Below are 21,352 nucleotides of genomic sequence, written 5' to 3' on the forward strand. Positions count from 1 at the left end.
AGCACTTGTTAAATAAGGCATTCTATTTCACTGATTAGTGATGTCTTTTTACTCTTTTTGTAACTAAATGAAAGTGAGCACTGACATGAGAGACTGCTCCATGCCTCAGATAACACCAGATTACTCAACAATTACAGGAAATGATTAAAAACCAAAAATACTTTTTAGCTTTGAAACTATCTTGAATGATCCTACAGGAAGTAGAAATGAGATTTGGGACTCTGCTGTTATCAACAAATACTCAGCACACTTTCCAAGGGCAAAGAATCAGGGTTCTTTTTGTTCCCTTTTCTTCAAAACATTCAGTAGCAGTGGTTTTGCTGAATATCCTAAAAAGTCTACACATCAACATTATTTTGAATATTCAACATTGGATAGCCAAATAAATAGCATAATTTATCAAAAAGCAAGTTCTAAACATCTAAATCCTCAGATTGGGAGGGATGGTAAGAAGACACTACTGTCTACGTACTTTCTTGAGAGGAATAATGATTTGTAAAGTAAACACTCACGAGAAACCCTCCAGTTCCCATGTTCCTGGTGAGGGTCAAGCCGAGGCTCATGTTGGTTTTCATCTCAGTAACATTTGGAATGCTTGTTGAAGCTTTCAAAGGGAAAACAATTTTTAAAAGTGATTAAAAATTCCTCATTTACTTAAAGATATTAAAAGAAAACAGGCACACCCATGTTTGCATGTAGCATTGAATTTAGTGTCATCAATATAGGTACTTGAGTTATATAATGAAGTGTGGGGAAACGCGATGCTTTCAGTGATCTGGTAACTCACATTAATGTGTGAGGCTGCAGAGCATAAGACAGTAAGGAGTGGGCTCTGGAGAGGGTATGATTTATAGATGTTTAATTATGATTTTTTTTACAATATTCTAGCAAAACAAAACACATTTGAGGACATCATTTTTGCCTCTCTTTTGAAAGTCACAGTAGCTCTATCTAACGCCTTTTTTTTTTTCTGGGTCAGTAAAAATATCCTTGAAGTGTTATCAAAGAATGCCCTATGATAGAATCTGGCTCAAAGCAATAGTGGGTGAATGTTAAAAGGAAATTAGACAAGTCATATAATATACTAAATAAATCTCTCCACCTCCTGTCTTCCACTGACCTAGGGCATCAACCACTGTATCCATTCTTGAGTTATTGAACATTGCAGTTCTCTTTAGTAATACCATCATTCAGTCATGTTTCTCATCTCTGCCAAGCTATCATTGCCTCTGTCACTTATTCTTAATTGGATTCCTTCCCTTATTTCCCAGGGTGACTGTTGTAAAAGTTCACCCTTCTTTTTTTTTTTTTTTTTTTTTTTTTGAGACAGAGTCTCACTCTGTCATCCAGGCTGGAGTGCAGTGGAGCGATCTTGGCTCACTGCAACCTCCGCCTCCCGGGTTCTAGCAATTCTCCTGCCTCAGCCTCCCAAGTAGCTGGGAATACAGGTGCACGCCACCACAGCTGGATAATTTTTTGTATTTTAGTAGAGATGGGGTTTCACCATGTTGCCCAGGTTGGTCTTGAACTCCTGAGCTCAGGCTATCCACCCACCTCGGCCTCCCAAAGTGCTAGGATTACAGGCGTGAGACACCATGCCCCGCCAAGTTCACCCCTTCTTTTCAAGCCTCCAACCTCAACTCAGATCCCATCACTCAGTGAATAATGACTACTGCAGAGAAGATGAATCAGACTTCCAGGGTAATCTCAGTTTCTCTAATCATTGTGTAAAGATCATTCTTAGAACTCCTAATTTTTCTCTCCTTCCTTTGTGTCTTAGAGAAGGAAGAACTCTTTTTAAGACTCTATTTCTCAGGTACAAATGACATTAATTTTAATCAGTTAACTCTATCCTGGACAAATCATCCCTTTTTACTGCTGCATCCATGTTCCCTACAAAAAGTATCATCTCTTGTTTACTAGAAAAATCTTCTCACACTGCTATCCCATAGAATTGTTTTTCCCAGCTCCCCCTTCACTGCTGAACTTCTGGAAATGGAGGTCAACTTTCACTCCTTGTACATTCACTACTGACACACTCCTAAATTCTTTGTTATCTATTTTCTTCCCATAACACTGGTGGGATTTATCCTCTAGGTGAGTAAGTTACACAAAATATGATCTGTTAGAGTGAAGACAGAAAATAATAGAACTTCTATGGGCATGTTGTTATTCTTTAAAATTTATTTTTATGTGAAGGTATTATTGAGAAGATAGGCCAGTACATGTATATAGCTTTAAAAATAATAAAAATATATACATTAAGAATGAGTGTTCAGAAGTTAAGGGTGATATGATATGTTAGGGGTGATATACTAAAATTTTGGGACTATATAATAAAGCTTTGAACACTCACTCCAAATGTATATATTTGTGTTATTAGAAATACATATATATATACTGAGTGTTCAAAAAATTTGGAGATCACCGATCTAGATCACCCACAACCTGCTTAAATAAGCTGAAGGCATTTACTCAGTCCTCATCCCCTTCAACTTCTGTAGCATTTGACACTACTGATATTCCTTCTACTTCACTGAAAATATGTTTATTGAGCCCTATTATGTGCCATAAATTATTCTAGATATTAGGTCTACAGAGATATGCAAGAAACACCACTGCCCTTGTTTCCAAGTCTTAATCACTATTTTTGAAACTCTTCTTTCCCTTGATTTTCACAACACTCTTTTCTAATTCATGCCTCAATTCTTCAGAAGAACTCCGTGATTCCTCAGGGCTGTTTTTTTAGGCTGCTGCTGCTGCTGATGTAATGATGATCAAATTGAGTGACTTTTTACTTGTATCAGCATATTACATGGAAATGTCACTCATTTAGCTGTCTACCCTTGAACCTTTAGTAAATTTTTGGCATTAATAGGAGGCATCTGAGATGTGGATAATTAAAACAGCAAATAATTCCAAATTGTGGATTTGTTTTATTAGAATGCCATCATTTAGACATAACAAGAAACACAGAGTGTTTTTGGTGCCTCCAAACTCAGCCCTTGTACTGATGTTTCCAAACTTAATGGTTTATTTTGCAAAGAGGAGAGAAAGAAATCTGGATAGCCTTGGATTCAAGGATAGCCTTGATTCTGCAAGTAATCATCAAAATTATTCTAAATGTTGATGGAAACCAGCCCATGGTCTGTAGGTAAATGGTCCAGGAGATAGCACATTTTCCACGCATCTTATTAAGTCAAGTCTCCAAACTGTTTTGGAAATTTGGATACGATTGTGCCCCGTATTACTAAAGACATAAGGGCAAAAAAAGCTGTCTGTATTTCTTTAAGACAGAACAATGATTGTTTTGATGTTATTTTTCAGTTGAGTCTAAGACAAATCACATGCCTTGCAAGTAAATTAAAACTTACTTTGCAAATTTAGTTTTTCACATGTGGCAGTGGATAGGTCAACAGGACATTTATACACATCTCCCATTCGGTTCTCAGGAAAGCCACTCCAGGGTGAACCAACCAGTAACCTAGAAACACATTTTTTTTATTAGACACAAAGTGTTAAGTATAGTTTCTTAAAGATAAACCTGATCACAAACAGTGAAAAACACATTTAAATTTCAATGTGAACAGTTAATATTTGTTCAGCTATGATTTGACCTGCTGCCTTTCTGCTTAGCTGATAAAGAGCCTTGATCAATGTCTGTAATACTGCTGCATTGCCACACACCCTAGAAAGTCTCTCTAAAGCAATGCTGTCCAATAGAAACATAATGCAAGCTACGAATATTAGCCACATATATAATTTCAAATTTTCTAGTAGCCAGCTACATTAAGAACATACAAAGCAACAGGTGAAATTAATTTTAAAAATATATTTTATTTAACTCAATATACCCAAACTAGCATACAATCAAAACTAGCATGCAATATCAAAATTAGTAATGAGATATTTGACATTCGTTTTTCCTAAGTCTTTGAACTTCAGTGTAGATTTTACACTTAGAGCACATCTCAATATGGAAAAGTAGCATTTCAAGTGCTCAGTAGTCACATGTGGCTCGTGGCTACGTATTGTTCAGCACAGCTCTAAAGAATGAAACCAAATTTAAACCAAGAACAACAACTAGCCTTTGCTGAGTGCTTTCTATGCCCTAAGCATTTTCATATGTTGACCCATTTAGAGAGCAGATATCTTATCTTGGTGGCTTTATGCTAACTGTCTTTATAAGAGGATACTTAGCAAAAATACAGAACAAATACGTTACAAGCTATCTTTATGTGTAACAAAGTGCATATATCTAGAATACAGGATGAGATTGGTGTTTACGTCCTTCCTTCGGTTAGTTTCATTTCCTTCAGAACTTCACCTAGAGAATATGGGTTTTCTTGCAGAAGCACTCACCTGACACTTAGAACCACAGAAGATTGCACAGAAAGAGCCCAGGTATCAGTTTGATCTTTAGAAACTGCAGCAGGTTACTCAGCAGCATTCAATTAATATGGAAGCATATTTGCTTCCATTTTTTTTCATGTCAATATCGGGAAGGGTTAAAATATCAAAGAAACTAAAATTCTTTCATGAGCCTTCTGTATATATATTTTATAATTATCATTTAAACAACATATGCCCCATGTTGAGGTACGGTAGATACGAAAGGATTAAAGCAGACTGCTGTCTTCTAAATCTAGTAAAACTAGATATATGTGACAAGTAAAATAAAAATACAAATGACCTGGAATATATGATCTAGTTTACCAGTAGAAAAAACATTAAAATGGTCCAAGGTTACAAAAATGGACACCAAAGGATGAAGGTTTTAACCTGAAGTATTAGCAGACAGAATAGCATGAACAATCAGGGAAAAAGGAAAATGCAGATTGTTTTGAAAGTTAATAGTTCAGTAATAAGTTCTCTCCTCGTTCATCTTATAAAATTATTCTCAAACTAATATATAACACTCTAGCACACTTTAATTCAGTCAGCCTTAACGTTAGAGTTGAAAGATTTTTTTCTTCTTATGAGCTAATAATTTACCATAATTTACCTTTTAAAATATTACCATAGTTAGGTTTACAATAATACCAGGCAGATAGGTTAAGGCTTTTGAAAAAGATAGAAATCTGAATGTTGGATGTTAGTAAGTCCCAATAGCCACCTTAATGAAGGGAAGGAACCAGTGCAGAATTGGAATGCGTGTTTGAGCATATCTGATGTCTTTCAAATTCACGATAGCTCAGAAGAAATTAGAAATCTTATAGAGTCGGTACCAAGAAAATTGTCTTCCAGAGCCTTGATTTTCTCCATCTGTACAGGTCTTCATTTCATAGTAGTATTACACAGCATTAACTCTGATTTTTGCATGCTGGACATATCTTAAAGTGTAAAAAGGAAAGAATCTGACTCTTCTCTAACCCTGGCTTTTTCTATGCGTCTTCCTGAAATCACATTTCAGTCATATCGAATTTAGCTTCTCCTTCAAATTAGAGTCTCTGTTGCTTCTAAACCTTCATACATGCTGTTTCTTGCCTGGCAATGTCTACTCATTAGTTAGATCTCCTGTTTGACACCACTTCCTCTAGGAAGTCCCCCGGCTCTTTTAACTCTAGGTAACCCTAAGTACCTACATAGCCTCTGACCTTTCCACATCCCATTAAAAAAAATCATATTGCCCCATAGCTGCCTTCCTACTGACTAAATCCCTCACTAGAGAGGAAAGGTACATGAGGGCTAGGAATTCTGTGCCTGTAGCAATGAATAACCACTTGTTGAACAAATGAGTTAAAAAAAACAACGACAAATGAACAAGCAAATGAATGGATGATTCTACGCTATCATTTAAGAAAGAGTTTCCTGGTTAAGGAAAAGTTAAGCAGAAAATCCTTACTTTTTTTTTTTTTGAGATGGAGTCTCACTCTGTTGCCTAGGCTAGAGTGCAGTGGCACCATCTTGGTTCACTGCAACCTCCACCTCCCAGGTTTAAGCGACTGTCCTGCCTCAGCCTCCCAAGTAGCTAAGACTACAGGCCTGTACCACCACACCTGGCTAATTTTTGTATTTTTAGTAGAGGGTTTTGCCATGTTTGCCAGGCTGGTCTCAACCTCCTAATGTCAGGTGATCCGCCCGCCTCCACCTCCCAAAGAAAATCCTTACTTCTGTTCTTCTGGGGAGCATGTATTTTTGCTTGTTTGGTCCAAGTAAAAGTAAAAAAAACAAATCAACCAAGTTGAGAGGGAAGCATTATACATTCTGTTACCATTGTGTTATTGTGTCATCTGTTCCTTTCTCAGCCTCTGCATATCTACTACTCACCAAACTGGCATTTTTTTTCTCAAACAAAAGTTTACTATGGAGTAAATGTAGAGAACAAAATAGCACCTTATAGCAAGGAACTATCATAGGAAGTGTGGCTCTGCCCCTTGGCATTCATTAATTAATTCCTATTAATTATAGTAAATTTTACAACATCTGGTACTATGTGTAAGCCTTTCCAACGATTATCTAATTTCACCTGCAGAAGAAGCCAGAAATTATTATTATTATTTTTGAGATGGTCTCGTCTTTTGTCACTCAGGCTGGAGTGCAGTGGCATGATCTTGGCCCACTGTAACCTCCACTTCCTGGGTTCAAGTAATTCTCCTGCCTCAGCCTCTTGAATAGCTGGGATTATAGACATGTACCACTATGCCCAGCTATCTTTTGCACTTTTTTAATAGAGATGGCATTTCATCATGTTGGCCAGGCTGGTCTGGAACTCCTGACTTCAAGTGATCCACCCTCGTTGGCCTCCTAAAACACTGGGATTACAGGTGTGAGCCACTGTGCTTGGCCACCGGGGATGATCTTATCCCCATTTTACACTTCATTTTACAGATGGAATCACTGAGACACAGATTGATGAGTGACTTGCTCATGTTCCCATGGCTAGTGAAAACCAAGTGCGGAAGCCCAGGTTCTTAACCCTTAGGCTAGTGTCCTTCCTCTTAGCTGCAGGAAGTCCTGGCAGAGGGCCCAGATTGGGAAAATGATCTTAGCAGATGAGGTGGGTTCTAGAACTAGCATGGATTAGAAACCAGACACAGGGAGTCAGGCCACACTTATGTGAAGGGGCGTGTGGCTGTGTGATATACGAAGGGGCTGCAGACTGGACACCAAGAACAGCTGTCCTGTGAGGGTACATCCATACTGTGGGGCCTAGGCTACACTGTTCTCAATGGCAGGTAGGAACAAGGCATGTTCAGACAACACCAAATACAAACTCAATGACAGGTAGGAACAGGGTATGTTCAGACAATACCAAATGCAAATACCAAATTCAGGTGATTCTATTATGCACATTTCCAACCATCCTCACCACAGCCCAAGAGAGGCTTGCTGAGAAACAACAGAGAAGTGTGTCTGATCTACAATTTAACTGTTTTTTTTTGTTGTTGTTGTTTTTTTTTTTAATCAGAGCCTCTGGTAGCAAAGGTGCAACAACTAGCCATTTTCTTCCTGAGAAGACTGTTTGGTTTTTTTCTCTCAACTAAGCACTCCCTGGACACTCTCCCTGTCACCTCCTACCACCTTTTCTAAGAATTCAGGATTTGATAACCTTGCAGCGCAGGAGGGGTCATAACATCATGACCACCTGTGTGAAAACTGCAGCTCTTCTAATTTTATCAGAAAGAAGAGAAAAGTAAGCATCTGTGCAGTTGTGTGGCACTTAACAAGAAGGATGTGGAAGCACTTGAAATTCCCTGAAAGATACATGCAAATACATCTCTGACAGTATTATGCTATCTTAAACTCTTAACACATGGCAATAGAAAATAGTGGAAAACCAGACCATTTTGGTAACTCTTGAAGAACAAGGGTTTCCTCATCATATATGATTCATTTCTTAAATATTGTGAACCACATTAATAAGTAGGCTACAGGTCATGTTGGTGACTACAGAGAAGTCACTGACCTTTGCTTACCTTCTTTATTAGAAACATTTCCAGCAGACTCTCCTCCTCATTCACACCCTAAGGCCTCAGTGAAATCCTAGTTCCTGACAACTCACCCTCATAAGAAGAGGCTATGACATCACCAAGAGGCTATTCCAAGAAAATTGTGACATTCTTAAATTAATCAGACAGGAAGATGAGGGAGGCTGTTATATTTCTCTACGAAATTTTACGTGCAGGAAGAGACACACCAGGAGAGACTGTTACCAAGGTGGGAAATTGGATATGTTGGTGAGTATACCTGTTGAAGTATGGCAAAACCTCTTTGAAGTAATGGATTTAATTTAATCCCAACCAGACAAAAGAGTTGCATGAACAGGCATGTGTGCTGATTCTCAAAACAAAACAAAATCCCAAGATATAAACTTTTCTTTTCCTCCAGTGAAACTGGGAATTCTTCCAAGACTACTTTAAATAACACTTACTGTTCAATTATCTTGTGGGAAAATAGTGATTATGTAGACTTTCAAAACACAGCCAATTTGCCTACCTCCAGTGGAATTCAAAATACTTTGTTTAGTTAGCAAGCAGTATTTATGGTGGTGTAGGTAGGACAGTTTTAAACCCACAATCTAGGGGCTGTTATAAATATCTTCCTTTGGTCTGTGAGTCTGTAAATTCTCCAAGTGTTTTCTTCAATACTAGAGATTTTACCAGATATTACTGACAGAGATGTACTTAAAATAGTAGGGCAAAACATTTTGTTTTATTCAATTTTATAACAAATGTTTATTGGGCTCTTGGGGACTGAAATGGTACACAACCCCAGGGGACACCATTCCTTGAATGGTGTGTCCAGGCCTTGTGCAGTATACAATCTGTGAGTCTATACGTGGTGGCCAGACCTATTATATACCAGACCTCATGCTAGGTACTGAGGATACACTAGTGAATAAATCAGTAAAAAAGTTTCTAGCCTGGGGAGCTTACATTCTAGTGGGAGAAAATAGACAGTAAATGTAATGAGTAAGTTAAACATATAGTGGTAGTGATCAGTACTTTGGGAGAAAAATAAGCAGGCTGGAGTTAGGAGTGTGGGGTGCAGAGCAGTATAATCTTTATCGGAATGGTCAGGGAAGGCCTCACTGAGAAGGTAATATTTAAGTAAAAATTTGAAGAAGGTTAAAGAGTAAACCTTAAGACTCTAGTGGCAGAATAGTCCAGGCTGCGGAAACAGCAAATGCAAAAGCCCTGTGGCTGGAACAGAATGAGTGAGGGGGATAGTGGAAGGAGATGGTAGTCCTACTGGTAATGATAGATCATGTAGTGACTTGTACGTAATGATTAATAGAAGGCCTCAGCTTTCCAACTGAGGGAAATGAGAATGCCATTGGAGGGTTTTGAGTACAGCATGATGTGATCTGACATATTGTAGAAGAATTTTGAAGGCCACACTGTTGGGAATGATTGTATTGAAGCACAGGTGAGTCATGTAAAGTACTTAGAAGACAACTGCAATCATCCAGGCAACAGATGATGGAGTGCTCATACAGGGCTGGCAGAAGGGAAAGTGGTAAGAGGCGGTCTTGTTTTAGATAGAGTGTGATGGTAGGGGCAGCAGGACTTCTTGAGGAGTTGGTCTTTCAATGAATGAATACGAGTCAAAGACAGCCTAAAGGTGTTTGGCTGAGAAGCTAAAAGAAACTAGTCACTACCATCAGATTAAAGCGGATGCTGTCAGTAGAGCAAGATTTTGCGATAGGGGGAGCTCAAGAGTTCACTGTGAGATATTTTAAGTTTGAGAGGTCTATGAGCCATCCAAGGGGATATTTTACTTTGGATTAGAAACTTATTGTATCTACATGCACGTAAAAATTTTCCAAGTCTATAGTATATAAATATAAGTATTGTTTCTTATATTGTTTAGTTCCAGGCCACGGACAACACAAGGTGCTTGGTGAGCTCTAAATGGTACCTGCTTTCTGCTGGTAAACGTAAAATGAATTTGTGATGGAAAGAATTCACCCGTGAAGGCTGCCCGTCTCTGGGTAGAAGGAAGACAGGTAAAAAGAGTCATTTCATTTTTTAGGTCTTATTTGGAAATACTGCTATTATAAATTTAATAGTTAAATTCTTTGGCATATATTGAAAGGCAATTTTAGTATTTAGGCCTCATTATGCTGCCTCAGACTTCTTAGGCTTCCACATTGTTTCCTCAGTTAGCGGGATGGCTAGATCCTCAGCATCTTTCAGTTTCACGATAAAGAGTCCACTGACTTCACTATTGCTAAAACATCTTAAGCTTACTGTTCTGTCTCATAAAAATTCCAGAAATTGGCTTTGGCACTAGAAGAAATATAACCAATAAAAACTAATTATGTTACTTCTTCTCATCCAACATGCAGTTTTCTTGAATTTAAAATCAAAAGCTAAAATATTCACCCTAAAGCCTTGTGATGATACAAATTCCTGTTCTTGGCTATTGGAGGGAGAGAGGGGGATAATTTTAAGACCATCACATTTTGCAAATCAAAGCTCATGAGCTAGTACCTTTCAACTAGGTGCTTTGGCAGATGGTTGTTTCATCAATGATAAAAACTGGAATAGCAACATTTGTAAACTGCTTTATAGCTCATAAAGCATTTTTTATGTGCATTATCTCCTTTGATCCTTATAAACACTCTGTGAGGTCAAGTGTATAACTATTTATGTTTTCATTTAAAGAAACTGACTTCAAGGGTCTAAGTGAAAGCAAAACCTATATATCTGCACCCCTGCCCTTTTGTTCAAAATTGCTGGTTCTTTTTACCATATTAAGTTCCCTTAGAACTCTTCTAGAGAGGCACTGTTTGCTTTCCCATCATATGGGGCATAGCAAGTTAATAAATAGTTGCCACTTGTGCCACTTAGCATTCCCCAGATCCTTCTTTAGATGGAGTTAGATGGATGTAAATGTCTTAGACAACTAGATACTAGGAAGGTGTGTGTGTAAGTCCCAGTCACCTTTGTAAATGAACTTTATTCCAGAAACAGATATTCACACATTATCACAGAGGAAAGCTTAAAATTATAAGACTTGTTGGTGAGGCATGGAGGATTTTTATAGATCATTAAAGCACAGCAGACATTCTGGAGCAACATATCTCTCCCATGTGCGAGTCACAAACAATGGGTGTGTATGTATTCATGTGTTTGCAGGTGCACACACAAACTTGTATCCAGAGTGAAGGAGCGAAGAAGCAAATCAGGAGATATTTAAAGTGTCCTTCCTACTATAGATTTTTTTTTTTTTTGAGTTGGAGTCTCACTGTTGCCCCGGCTGGAGTGCAGTGACATGATCTTGGCTCACTGCAACCTTCGCCTCTCGGGGGGTTGTCATTGTTGATATGAGACATGCCACTTTGGATACCTGTATTAATAGTGTTGAGGATGGCTTAATTGTACAGCAATAGCATAATAACTATTTATAAAACTTTTAACAGTAAGTATTTAAAGTTAAAATAAAAGCATAAGAATATATTACAGTTGGATTTCTAATGTCTTTACAGAATCAAACACTGGACTAAGTTATGAGTAAAAAATAAAATTGAATGGAAGAAGAAAAGGAATATTTATGTTATAAATTTAAAATAAAAGGAGGGCCAGGCTCGGTGGCTCACGCCTGTAATCCCAGCACTTTGGGAGGCTGAGATGGGATCACTTGAGGCCGGGAGTTCGATACCAGCCTGGCCAACACGGTGAAACCTCGTGTCTACTAAAAATATAAAAAATTAGCCGGGCATGGTGGCGGGCGCCTGTAGTTTCAGCTACTTGGGAGGCTGAGGGAGGAGAATGGCATGAACCCAGGAGGCGGAGCTTGCAGTGAGCCGAGATTGCCCTACTGCACTCCAGCCTGGGCAAAAGAGTGAGACTCCGTCTCAAAAAAAAAAAAAAAAAATTAGTCTAGTATGGTGGCACATGCCTATAATTCCAGCTATTCAGGAGGCTGAGGCATGAGAATCACTTGAACCCAGGAGGCAGAGGTTGCAGTGAGCCAAAATTGAGCCACTGCATTCCAGCCTGGGTGACAGACTGAGACTCTGTCTCAAATAAATAAATAAATTAATTAATTAAATTAAATAAGATATAAGCAAACTCTGTGAATAAATGAAGTTGGCCTGTTAAATGGCACTGCCAGGACAACCTAATGGCAAGAGACTTTTATCTTTGAAAGAGATATAAAGGATGATAATTGGCTAATATTTAAAACGCTATATCATAAAAGACAAAGACATGATTATTTTGGAAAGAGGATTGGAATAGAATAGTATTCTTGGCCAAGAAGAAGAAATGGACTGAAGCTAATCCAATATGCATGGAAGCTCATCCATGACAGATGAGAATTGGTTGAGGGGATAGGAAGAGGTAGGGAGGACCCAGTTTTTTTTTTGAGATGGAATCTCCCTCTGTTGCCAAGGCTAGACTGCAGTGGTATGATCTCAGCTCACTGCAACATCTGCCTCCCAGGTTCAAGTGATTCTCCTGCCTCAGCCTCCCAAGGAGCTGGGATTACAGGTGCCTGCCACCACGCCCTGCTAATTTTTTATGGTTTTGGTAGAGATGGGGTTTCATCATGTTGGCCAGACTGGTCTCGGACTCCTGACCTCAAGTGATCCACCCGCCTTGGCCTCCCAAAGTGCTGGAATTACAGGCATGAGCCACCGAGCCCAGCCCTGAAGTGCTTTACTTTTATTCTCACACAAGGTGCTCATAACATTGCAGTTTGATAAGGATGGCATACTTTCTGCTCCAGAGAAGTTGCGTGACTTTCCCAAAGTCACCCAGGGAGTGGTGGGGAAGCTGAGGGTAAAACCCTTGTGCTCCGGTTCCTGAGTATATTCATACAAGAAATTCCTGTCTATGATAGGATGAAAAGATGGATGGTAACTATCATCTTTGCCCAGGAAACACTTGATGGTAAAGCCAATGATGCTAACATTGGAAATTCTCTAACAGAATTTTCCATTCAAGATTCTGAAAGTTTCTCTTACTTCATGAAGTTTATGTTAAAATAAAATTTAAATATTATTTATAAATGCCAACTACATCCTGTCACTCTCCTTCTTGGATACTTACAAAAATATGTACATTTGGAACATTTTGTCTCATTTTGCATTAGCTTCCCCTATCTTTATTAATTATCAGCTCTGTAATCTTAGGTTAATTACTTAACCTTTCTGAGTCACACTCCTCTCATTTGTAAAGGGGGTAATAATTTTGCAAAGCTCCTAGAGTAATTATGGGTATTACATGTTTGGCAAGGAAAGAGTACTCAATAAATACCAGGTGGTGTTATTATCAAAGTATCATGTGACATAATCTTTGATGTCTGTTATAGAATTAAACTTTTTTTTAATTTAAAGTTCTCTTATAGGCACATCTGTGGATGACAATGTTATATTTATAACACATGTAGAGCTTTATTAACATTTTTCTCAATTAAAAAGTTAAAACTATAAGCTCATATATAGGTGGATTATTTTTATTTTTATTTTTTGCTATGACACATGTTCTTTCTATTTCTCCTCTCTCTTTAAGGAAAAAGAATGCACTAGTCCTTGTTAGAATGAAAGACATTTCTACAACTGGAAATACCCTAATTCCCAGTCAGTCCTCATCACACAGAGAGACTGCAGTTCTCTCTGGTTTTTGAGTCACATAATGAGCTCAGATTGTTCTTGCAACAGGCCTTCAGATTAGACAAACAGAAAGAGTGCATATCACCACAAACTCCAGGAAAGGATTTTAAACATATCTCAATCCTTTGCAGATTGTTTGTGATAAGAATTGCATCATCCACATTGGAACATCCTGTGTGTGAAGTGAGGGCTCTGAAGCGGGATGGCCCTCCGCCTACACCGAAAAGAGAACAGACCACAGCCTTACTTACAGCCAGAGGGCTGCCCAGGTACTCTGCTTGGGAGGTCAGCTTGCTTTAAAATTATCCCGCTCACTTGAGACTGTTAAAAAGGCTCCAGAATTATCAAAGCCATGTCACCACTGTTTCTAGAGTTGAAGTTCATAGTGCAATGAAAGTCTCATAAATGACACTAGCAAAAGAGTTAAGATTATTTTGTTAAAATCTGGTAGATCCGGATGTAAATATGCCCATAAATTCTTAGAAAACATGGCACACATGACAGAGCTAAAATTGTACTTTAAAAATAACAGAGTGTGATTTAAGAACACTCAGACTAGAGCCTTCAGTGAGTTGTCTGAGGGAAAGGAGTGAAGTCAGGATTTAGATAGAAAGATTATAAAGAAAGTCAAAGTAAGCAGAGGAAAAAGGTACCAAAATGACAGCTTCAGAATAAGCAGTAAGGGAATAAATAAAACAGAGTTGTGTGTGTGTGCATGTATTACATGATAAATCCATGGAAAAAGAACTCACAATTTGCTAAAGGAATAATTCATGGTCATACCACTTTCTGTGTCCAAAACTAACTTGATTAGTATCAGAAGGAAAGTCAATGTTTAAACAGTCCTTCCCACATCTGCTACTTCCATAATGCCTATGCAACTGTCATAAATTAAGAGTAGAGAAGGGCACAGGGCCCACTGTCAAAACAAACAGGCAATTCTGGGTTCCAAGTTTCATATAATTTTCCTTGAGCCTGAGAGTCGTGAAGACTGCTTGTCCTAACATGGCCCACTCTAGCACTGTAATGGGATAACCCATTCACCTGGATCCTGGCCACAGCCCTGCCCTCTGTGGCAAGGTACCTTGGCAGGGCTGGGCAAATGACAGAGGTCATGAGAAAACCTTGTCTCTCTAATGATCCAGGCCTTGGGAAAAGAAAATGAGCTCTTAAGTTATTATAGCTAGTGACACTGAAAGAAAACAAACACCATTAACTGCAAGGGGTTTACATTGAGTGATGTCTTCTATATTATTCAAAGTTGCCTATTCTGCATATAAATCTTCCTCACTGACTCTATTTTACACTCTTTAAGGCCAACAACTATGTTTTGCATTTTTTGCACCTCATGTAGTTTAGAAAATCACGCCCATGGTTTTGCCTCTCGTTTCTTTGCTTCATAAGACCAGATCAACGAAAGGACCCAGACAGACTTGCTTGGCCAACTTTTGTTCTCTGTCCTTCCTGCTTCTGAATTCCATATGGTTCAGCCCTTCAGGTCAGACAGGTGCTGTCTCTTCCTCTTGCATGGTGGGGTATGCTTGTATCATCTGGTGGTTAGGCCTTGAGCCTAATCTCAGTGCTACACCTTGCCAGAAAGCTCTATACTGGAGTTCAAAGCCCTGGCCCAGCCAATAATAGAGTGGTGCCTTGCTTCCCAGACCTATTGTCCTGTGTTTATACATCATTCAGGGATGTCATGAGAAGGTCCAGGCAGGATTTAGGAATGTCCAGTGTCCCTGGTCTTACCAGCACTAGGATCTCACTATAAACTGCAAATATACTTGTCTTTCAACAATGTCTTGGATACTTAGAGGTAATCTTGGATAGAGAAAGGAGATATGGATGCCTCTCATGTTCCCAGAACTCTGCCTGGTGGGATCCTCTCAACTCTGTGTCCCTTTTCATCTTGTTCAATTTCCAACCCACAGCATGGCCAGTGGTTGAGCCCCTTACAATCCTTGAAAGGCTTATCACCTTCAATAATGTCTATTACTGATGGTGGCTCTTTCTCTTAGATTTACGCTGTCCAGGAAAGCTGTTACTTAAAAGAATTGCTTCAAACTCGGTGCCAGATGTCCTCAGCTAGGCCATGTCTATGAACTAGAACAGTGGAGTTCATCTGAAGCTCCCTTTCAGCTCATACATCTTAAGTCAGTCTACTATAGCTCACTTTGTATAGCACTTGAGATGAATCATTTATAATTGGGACTTCCATTTAGTCATTTAACAAATAATTATTGATCCTTTACTCAGTGCCAGATATCACTCTGGGTGCGGAGAATGCAGCAGTCAACAAAACAATGTCCCTGAACTCAGAGACAGTGGCAGGAGACAGATAATGAGCATATAAACAAGTATAGATCATTTAAGATAGTACTAATCATTAGAAAATAAATCCACCTGTAAGGCTGGAGCGACTCAGAGAGCAGTCGAGCGCTATATAGATAGGGTTGCTCTGAAAGGTCTATGAGGAGGAAACATTTGAGCTGAGACTGAAAGATGAAAACCATTTGAGTGATGATCTTAGGGAAGACTCTTCCAGGCAGGAGAAAAGAATTTGCAAAAGCTTTGCAACAGGAATGAGCTAGGCATGTTCACGGAACAGACAAAAGACTTAGTCCTTGGAGCATAGAAAGCAAAGGAGAAGGTGTAAAAGATGATAATAGGAGAGACAGGCTGACACCCAATTGCAGAGCATCCTTTAAGGAATTTTAATCTAGGGAATGAGCTGTGCTTTTTATTTGTTTTTTGAGATGGAGTCTCACTCTGTCGCCCAGGCTAGAGTGCAGTGGCTTGATCTTGGCTCACTGCAACCTCTGCCTCCCAGTTTCAAGTGATTCTCCTGCCTCAGACTCTGGAGTAGGTGTGATTACAGGCGCCCGCCACCACACCTGGCTGATTTTTGTATTTTTAGTAGAGATGGGGTTTCGCCATGTTGACCAGGCTGGTCTTGAAATCCTGGCCTCAAGTGATCCACCCGCCTTGGCCTCCCAAAGTGCTGGAATTACAGGTGTGAGCCACTGTTCCTGGCCGAGCCATGTTTTTAACAGTTCACACTGGCTAGAGCAAAGAGAGCAGAATAAAGCTGGCAGGAAGGGAAGCTGAAGGCAGGTGGAGAAGCTGCTGCAGCAGTGCCTGTAAGAGCTGGTGTTGGCTTCCATCAGGGTGGCAGCAGGAGAGACAGTGAGGAACGGCCAGGTATAATTGGTATTTTGGTGATAGGATTAACAGGACTGGCTCATGGATAATGTATAGGGGAGGAGAAAGAAGACAAGTCAAAGATTTTTGGCCTCATTAGCTTGTGCAGAAAATCAGATACTTGTGTTCTCCCAGTTAAGTTTGGTATGTCTACTGGGCATTAAAGTGGAGATGTTGAATGAATTGTTTAATATAGCAGTCTGAGGGAAAAAATTAGGGCTGAATATTTAAAACTGTGGGTCATTAGCTACTTCATCTGCTAGATTCCAAGGTCAAAATACACTGACCATACGTCTTTCTAGCCTCCTCACCACTTTATGATTATCAAAGCATCATTTGATAATTGTTAGACATGCAACTCTCTCTCGTATCCCAAATGGTTACAATAATTGCTAATCTTTGGTTTCCAACCAGATGTTCTTATCCTTCTAGACAACTGACAAACTGTCTCTACATGCATTGTTTTCTAAGTCTCCTCACATTAGTTAACACTCATCTCCAGCCTCTTCATCCTCACTACTTAAAACCCAGCTCACGATTTACATCCTCCAAGATGCCTGCTGAGAAATGCTGCCCTCTCAGGGGATGATTTCATTTTGTTTCCTCATCAAATAGACAGGCATGCCCCAACATGTGATCCTGAACCTTTCTTTGAATTCAATTGTTTAGAGTATCAAATGGAAGTTCACACAGAAAAAAAGGCTTATGAATTACAGTTACGGTTTTTTCCTCTTTTTTTTTTTTGAGACAGGATCTTACTCAGTCACTCAGGCTGGAGTGCAGCAGTGCCAACATAGGTCACTGCAGCCTCAAACTCCTGGGCTCAAGCCAACCTCCCAGCTCGGCTTCCTGAGTAGCTGGGACTGCAGGCATGCACCTCCATATCCAGCTGATTTTTAGGTTTTTAATAGAGATGAGGTCTCACTGTGTTGCCCAGGTGGTCTCTAACTCTTAGGCTCAAGTGATCCTCCCACCTCAGCCTCCCAAAGTGCTGGGATTACAAGCGTGAGCCACTGCACTTGGCCATACATTACAGTTCTTATTTGATAAGCCAACAACAGCCCATTTAATCACTGAAAAGAGCTCTAGAGAGTGGAGATTCAGAATCTGAAGTTCCAGGGTGAGTGGGGATGGTTGGAGCCTCCTGCTACAACAAGGAGATAAGGTCCCCATGGCAGGACCCGTGTCCACCAGTGGGCATTAACTTTGGCAGAATAGGAGCTACAGCTCTTCTTCCCAAATACAACTTTCAAATTACCTCATTTCTCTGGGTTCACTTGCATTACTATTTTGGGAACTAGATTTCCATCTCCATTGAGGTGGTTGTTTTTCACCTGGGTAGAATAGCCATGGTTTGAAAATGTAACCATCACATAGCATGAAAAAACTGGGGGCACTTTGGGGCAAAAATAAAAGGTGTTAATATGCTAGAGAAAGCCACCTTTGTACATTTTGCATTGATATTTGTCAGGACCCTTCACCACATGGAGGGGAAAAGCCTAACTTAGAATGAAGCAAGTAGACAAAACCTTGCTAAAGAAAAAAATGTAGGAAACAATTCTACCATTTAGAAATGGTCCAGAGATAGCATTAATAACCAGGTGATGATTTACAAAGTTCAATGAATATCAGTTTACATGATAAGAAATGAAGACAAATCTATCATTCTATCTATCAATCTACCTACCTATGTATTAATGGTCAAAACTGGTATTATAAATTTGCTTTTGAATATTTAGAGAAAATTTTCTATCCAGGTTTTTAAAAATGCACCATTATACCATCCCATTAATGATCAGTCTGCCGTTGTCAACTCTCAAAGAAAGATTGTTCATTTAAGGATATTTGAGGGCCACCCATTTATAGTACAGTCAGGCACCAATTTGAAAAAGCAATTGAAGTCAAATATGAAATTTATTTTGTATTTTTACTGGAATCATAAAGAAGAGAATATTCTTACCAGTTGCCTTTTGGATTTATAAACTGCTGCACTGCATAGCCAAACTGTTCACTTGAAGGACCGGAAAATATTTTTGCTTCTGGGAGACCAACATTGTATGCCAAACAACAATTTAAAATGCCTATTAAGAAAAATATGAAATAGCACATATTTACAATTCATGAATATAAGTGTGTCGTATAATTCTCAAAGGCCATTTTTAAGAAAACTTGCTTGACCTAATAATTATTACTTATCAACGTTTACCCAGAAAAAATAACTACTGCTTTTTAAGTACTTATTTGGAGGCCCGGCACCAAGCTAAATACTATATATGCATAATTCATTATCTTATTAATCTTCATGGAAATGCTAGAAGATAGTTACTAATATTATCTTTGTTTTGCAGAGAATTTTGAGGTTCCAGGGGACAAGTATATCTCACAGCTGGAAAGAGGTAAGGATGAAGACAAAATTTGAACACAAGACTTAAAACAACTAAATTATCTCTAAGTATTCTTAAGTAATTTGAGTTATATTTGTCCTTCCCAAAACAACAAGACTGTAAGCCACCCAAGGGCAAGGGCTGAAGGGTATCATCTATTTATTCTGAATCACCTTGAACATCTTGACATGGACTCTATATGAAACATCTGTTGAAAAGGCATTGATGACTACATCAAAGGAGATAGAAAATCACAGCTCCTTGAAAATTGTTATCATTTTCTTTCAGAAGGGATCATTATCATTTTTGAGGATGAAAATGTAGGGATTGGTGTCATATCTTTTTTATTCCAGTGGGAACTGTCAAAAGTGTTTTGTTTTTGATGCTTCTTTCTGAATGATTGAGAAATGCTAATCATTTCAAAAAACAGAACAAAGACCAAGGCAGATAAAGCCTTGATAGATTTTATTTTATTTTTTTGAAAATTCTTATTTCTGATGGAAAGGGAATGAAGGAAAGGAATAAGGCAAATCATGTTTCTCTGTCTGACACTGACAGCATTAATGCTGCCAGTTCTTCATCGTACAGAAAGAAGGTTGTGTGGATATTAATGCTCTCTCTGGAGATGGGAATATGCCTCATGTTGCTTAAGATCAATATTTACCTTCGCAGACACTGAAGACAGAATGGACTCTTTAAAATTGACATCAAAGTTCCATTAACATGTGCTTTCACAAAGAAATGTCCTACTTTCTAGGCAGCATTGCAAGTGCATGGTATTTCATATGTCTATTGTTTTAGGCACTGAAAGGCTGGAAGAAAAAGGCTTGCTCTTCCATTGTGCCCCTGCATTTCTGGGAGCAGATTCTGTAGAGTGCTCCAAAAGGATAATGAAGTCAATGATGAAGCAACAGGGACTTTAAGTAGTTAACGTCCCTCTGTAAGTGCCAAAATCACTCTATCAGGGATTTGTCCACACAAGGAATTCAGCTTTTTATTTCTTACAAATAATGTACTGCCATGAAGAGAAATACAAATACTCATTCTGAAATACTCTATAGCAAAATCTACAAAGCTTAACATCTGCAAATTTTCTCCTTAACATCTATTTTTCATATGCTCCATTGCTCCTTTTTATTTTTGAATAATAAAAAAATGCAAAAGAAAATAACAGCAAATTAAGCAGAGAACCAGATTGGCATGCAAAATACTGGTGTTTTCAACCAACATTTATCTTCACCCCATTGTGGGGAGCTCAATAAATGCTATTTGAATATGTTATCAATCATCTAACATATTAGTGTGGAGAGATGATGCCAAACTGCTTTCACCTTTAAAATACCTAATTCTGGAAAGGACACGTGACTGTACATAAAACGACCTCATTTTCCCCCATTAATTAGACCTGGGCAGATCATTTAATGGCAGGAAATTATGATGGAGTTCATTTTATCATTTAGCAGTTCAATTATACAGCAATTCACATATATAGGCATATATGTGTTACTATATATGCATAGATGTATATTATTAACTTATGTCTCGCCATTGAACTGAGAATAAAATCCAATTTCCTCACTGTAGATCCAAAGGTCCTTCATGATTGAGCCCTGGTGTATCTTTCTGACTTCACTTCCCACCACTCTCGTCCTCCCTCCCTGTGTTCCAGCCACACTCACTTTCCTTCTGTTTTTTGAACACATGCAGCTCATTCTGCTTATGCGCTTTGCAGCTGCCTGTTCCACTGCCTATAGCATCCTCACCTAATACGGCATGTAGGACTTTGCTCAAATAGGTCTCTGCTCTCTCTTGGCCCTCTGTGTAGCAGCAGCACCCTTCTTCATCACTGTATCACTACTAGAGCAATTATCCAAAATTATCTTATATAGCCATATTCTTTTGTCTGTGCCTACTAAAATGTAAGCTCCTTGAGAAGTCAAACCTTGTTTCTTTTATTCACTCTTACTTTCTCAGCACCTAGGATTTTTTTTAATAAAATGCATTTTAATTACTATATGTTCTTCAATAATGATTTGGAATATAGAGAAAACTCGAGGGAAAAATCATTCATAATCTTTTCATTCTACTGTAAGTTCAGTTAATTCAGATGTATTTCCTTCCAGTATTTTTCCTCTATTTAAATTATAATGTTTATTCCAACTCGCATCCTACTGTTTCTTAATGCTTATGTCTGCCTATG

The 21,352-nt window shown here is 38.7% G+C and overlaps 1 protein-coding gene across 1 annotated transcript in view; it reads right to left on the minus strand.

The window, feature by feature from the left end:
• Positions 1-21,352, minus strand: part of ITGA2 (integrin subunit alpha 2) — a 105,286-nt gene that overhangs the window by 48,957 nt on the left and 34,977 nt on the right. The window contains exons 2-4 of the mRNA XM_004058870.5: positions 18,729-18,849; positions 3,375-3,484; positions 513-604 (exon numbers count right to left, since the gene is read on the minus strand). Coding sequence (XP_004058918.4) covers positions 513-604; positions 3,375-3,484; positions 18,729-18,849 — 323 coding nt within the window. The remainder of the gene's footprint in view (positions 1-512; positions 605-3,374; positions 3,485-18,728; positions 18,850-21,352) is intronic.

The sequence above is a fragment of the Gorilla gorilla genome, chromosome 19 (assembly GCF_029281585.2).
Source record: "Gorilla gorilla gorilla isolate KB3781 chromosome 19, NHGRI_mGorGor1-v2.1_pri, whole genome shotgun sequence".
Classification (NCBI taxonomy): Eukaryota; Metazoa; Chordata; class Mammalia; order Primates; family Hominidae; genus Gorilla; species Gorilla gorilla.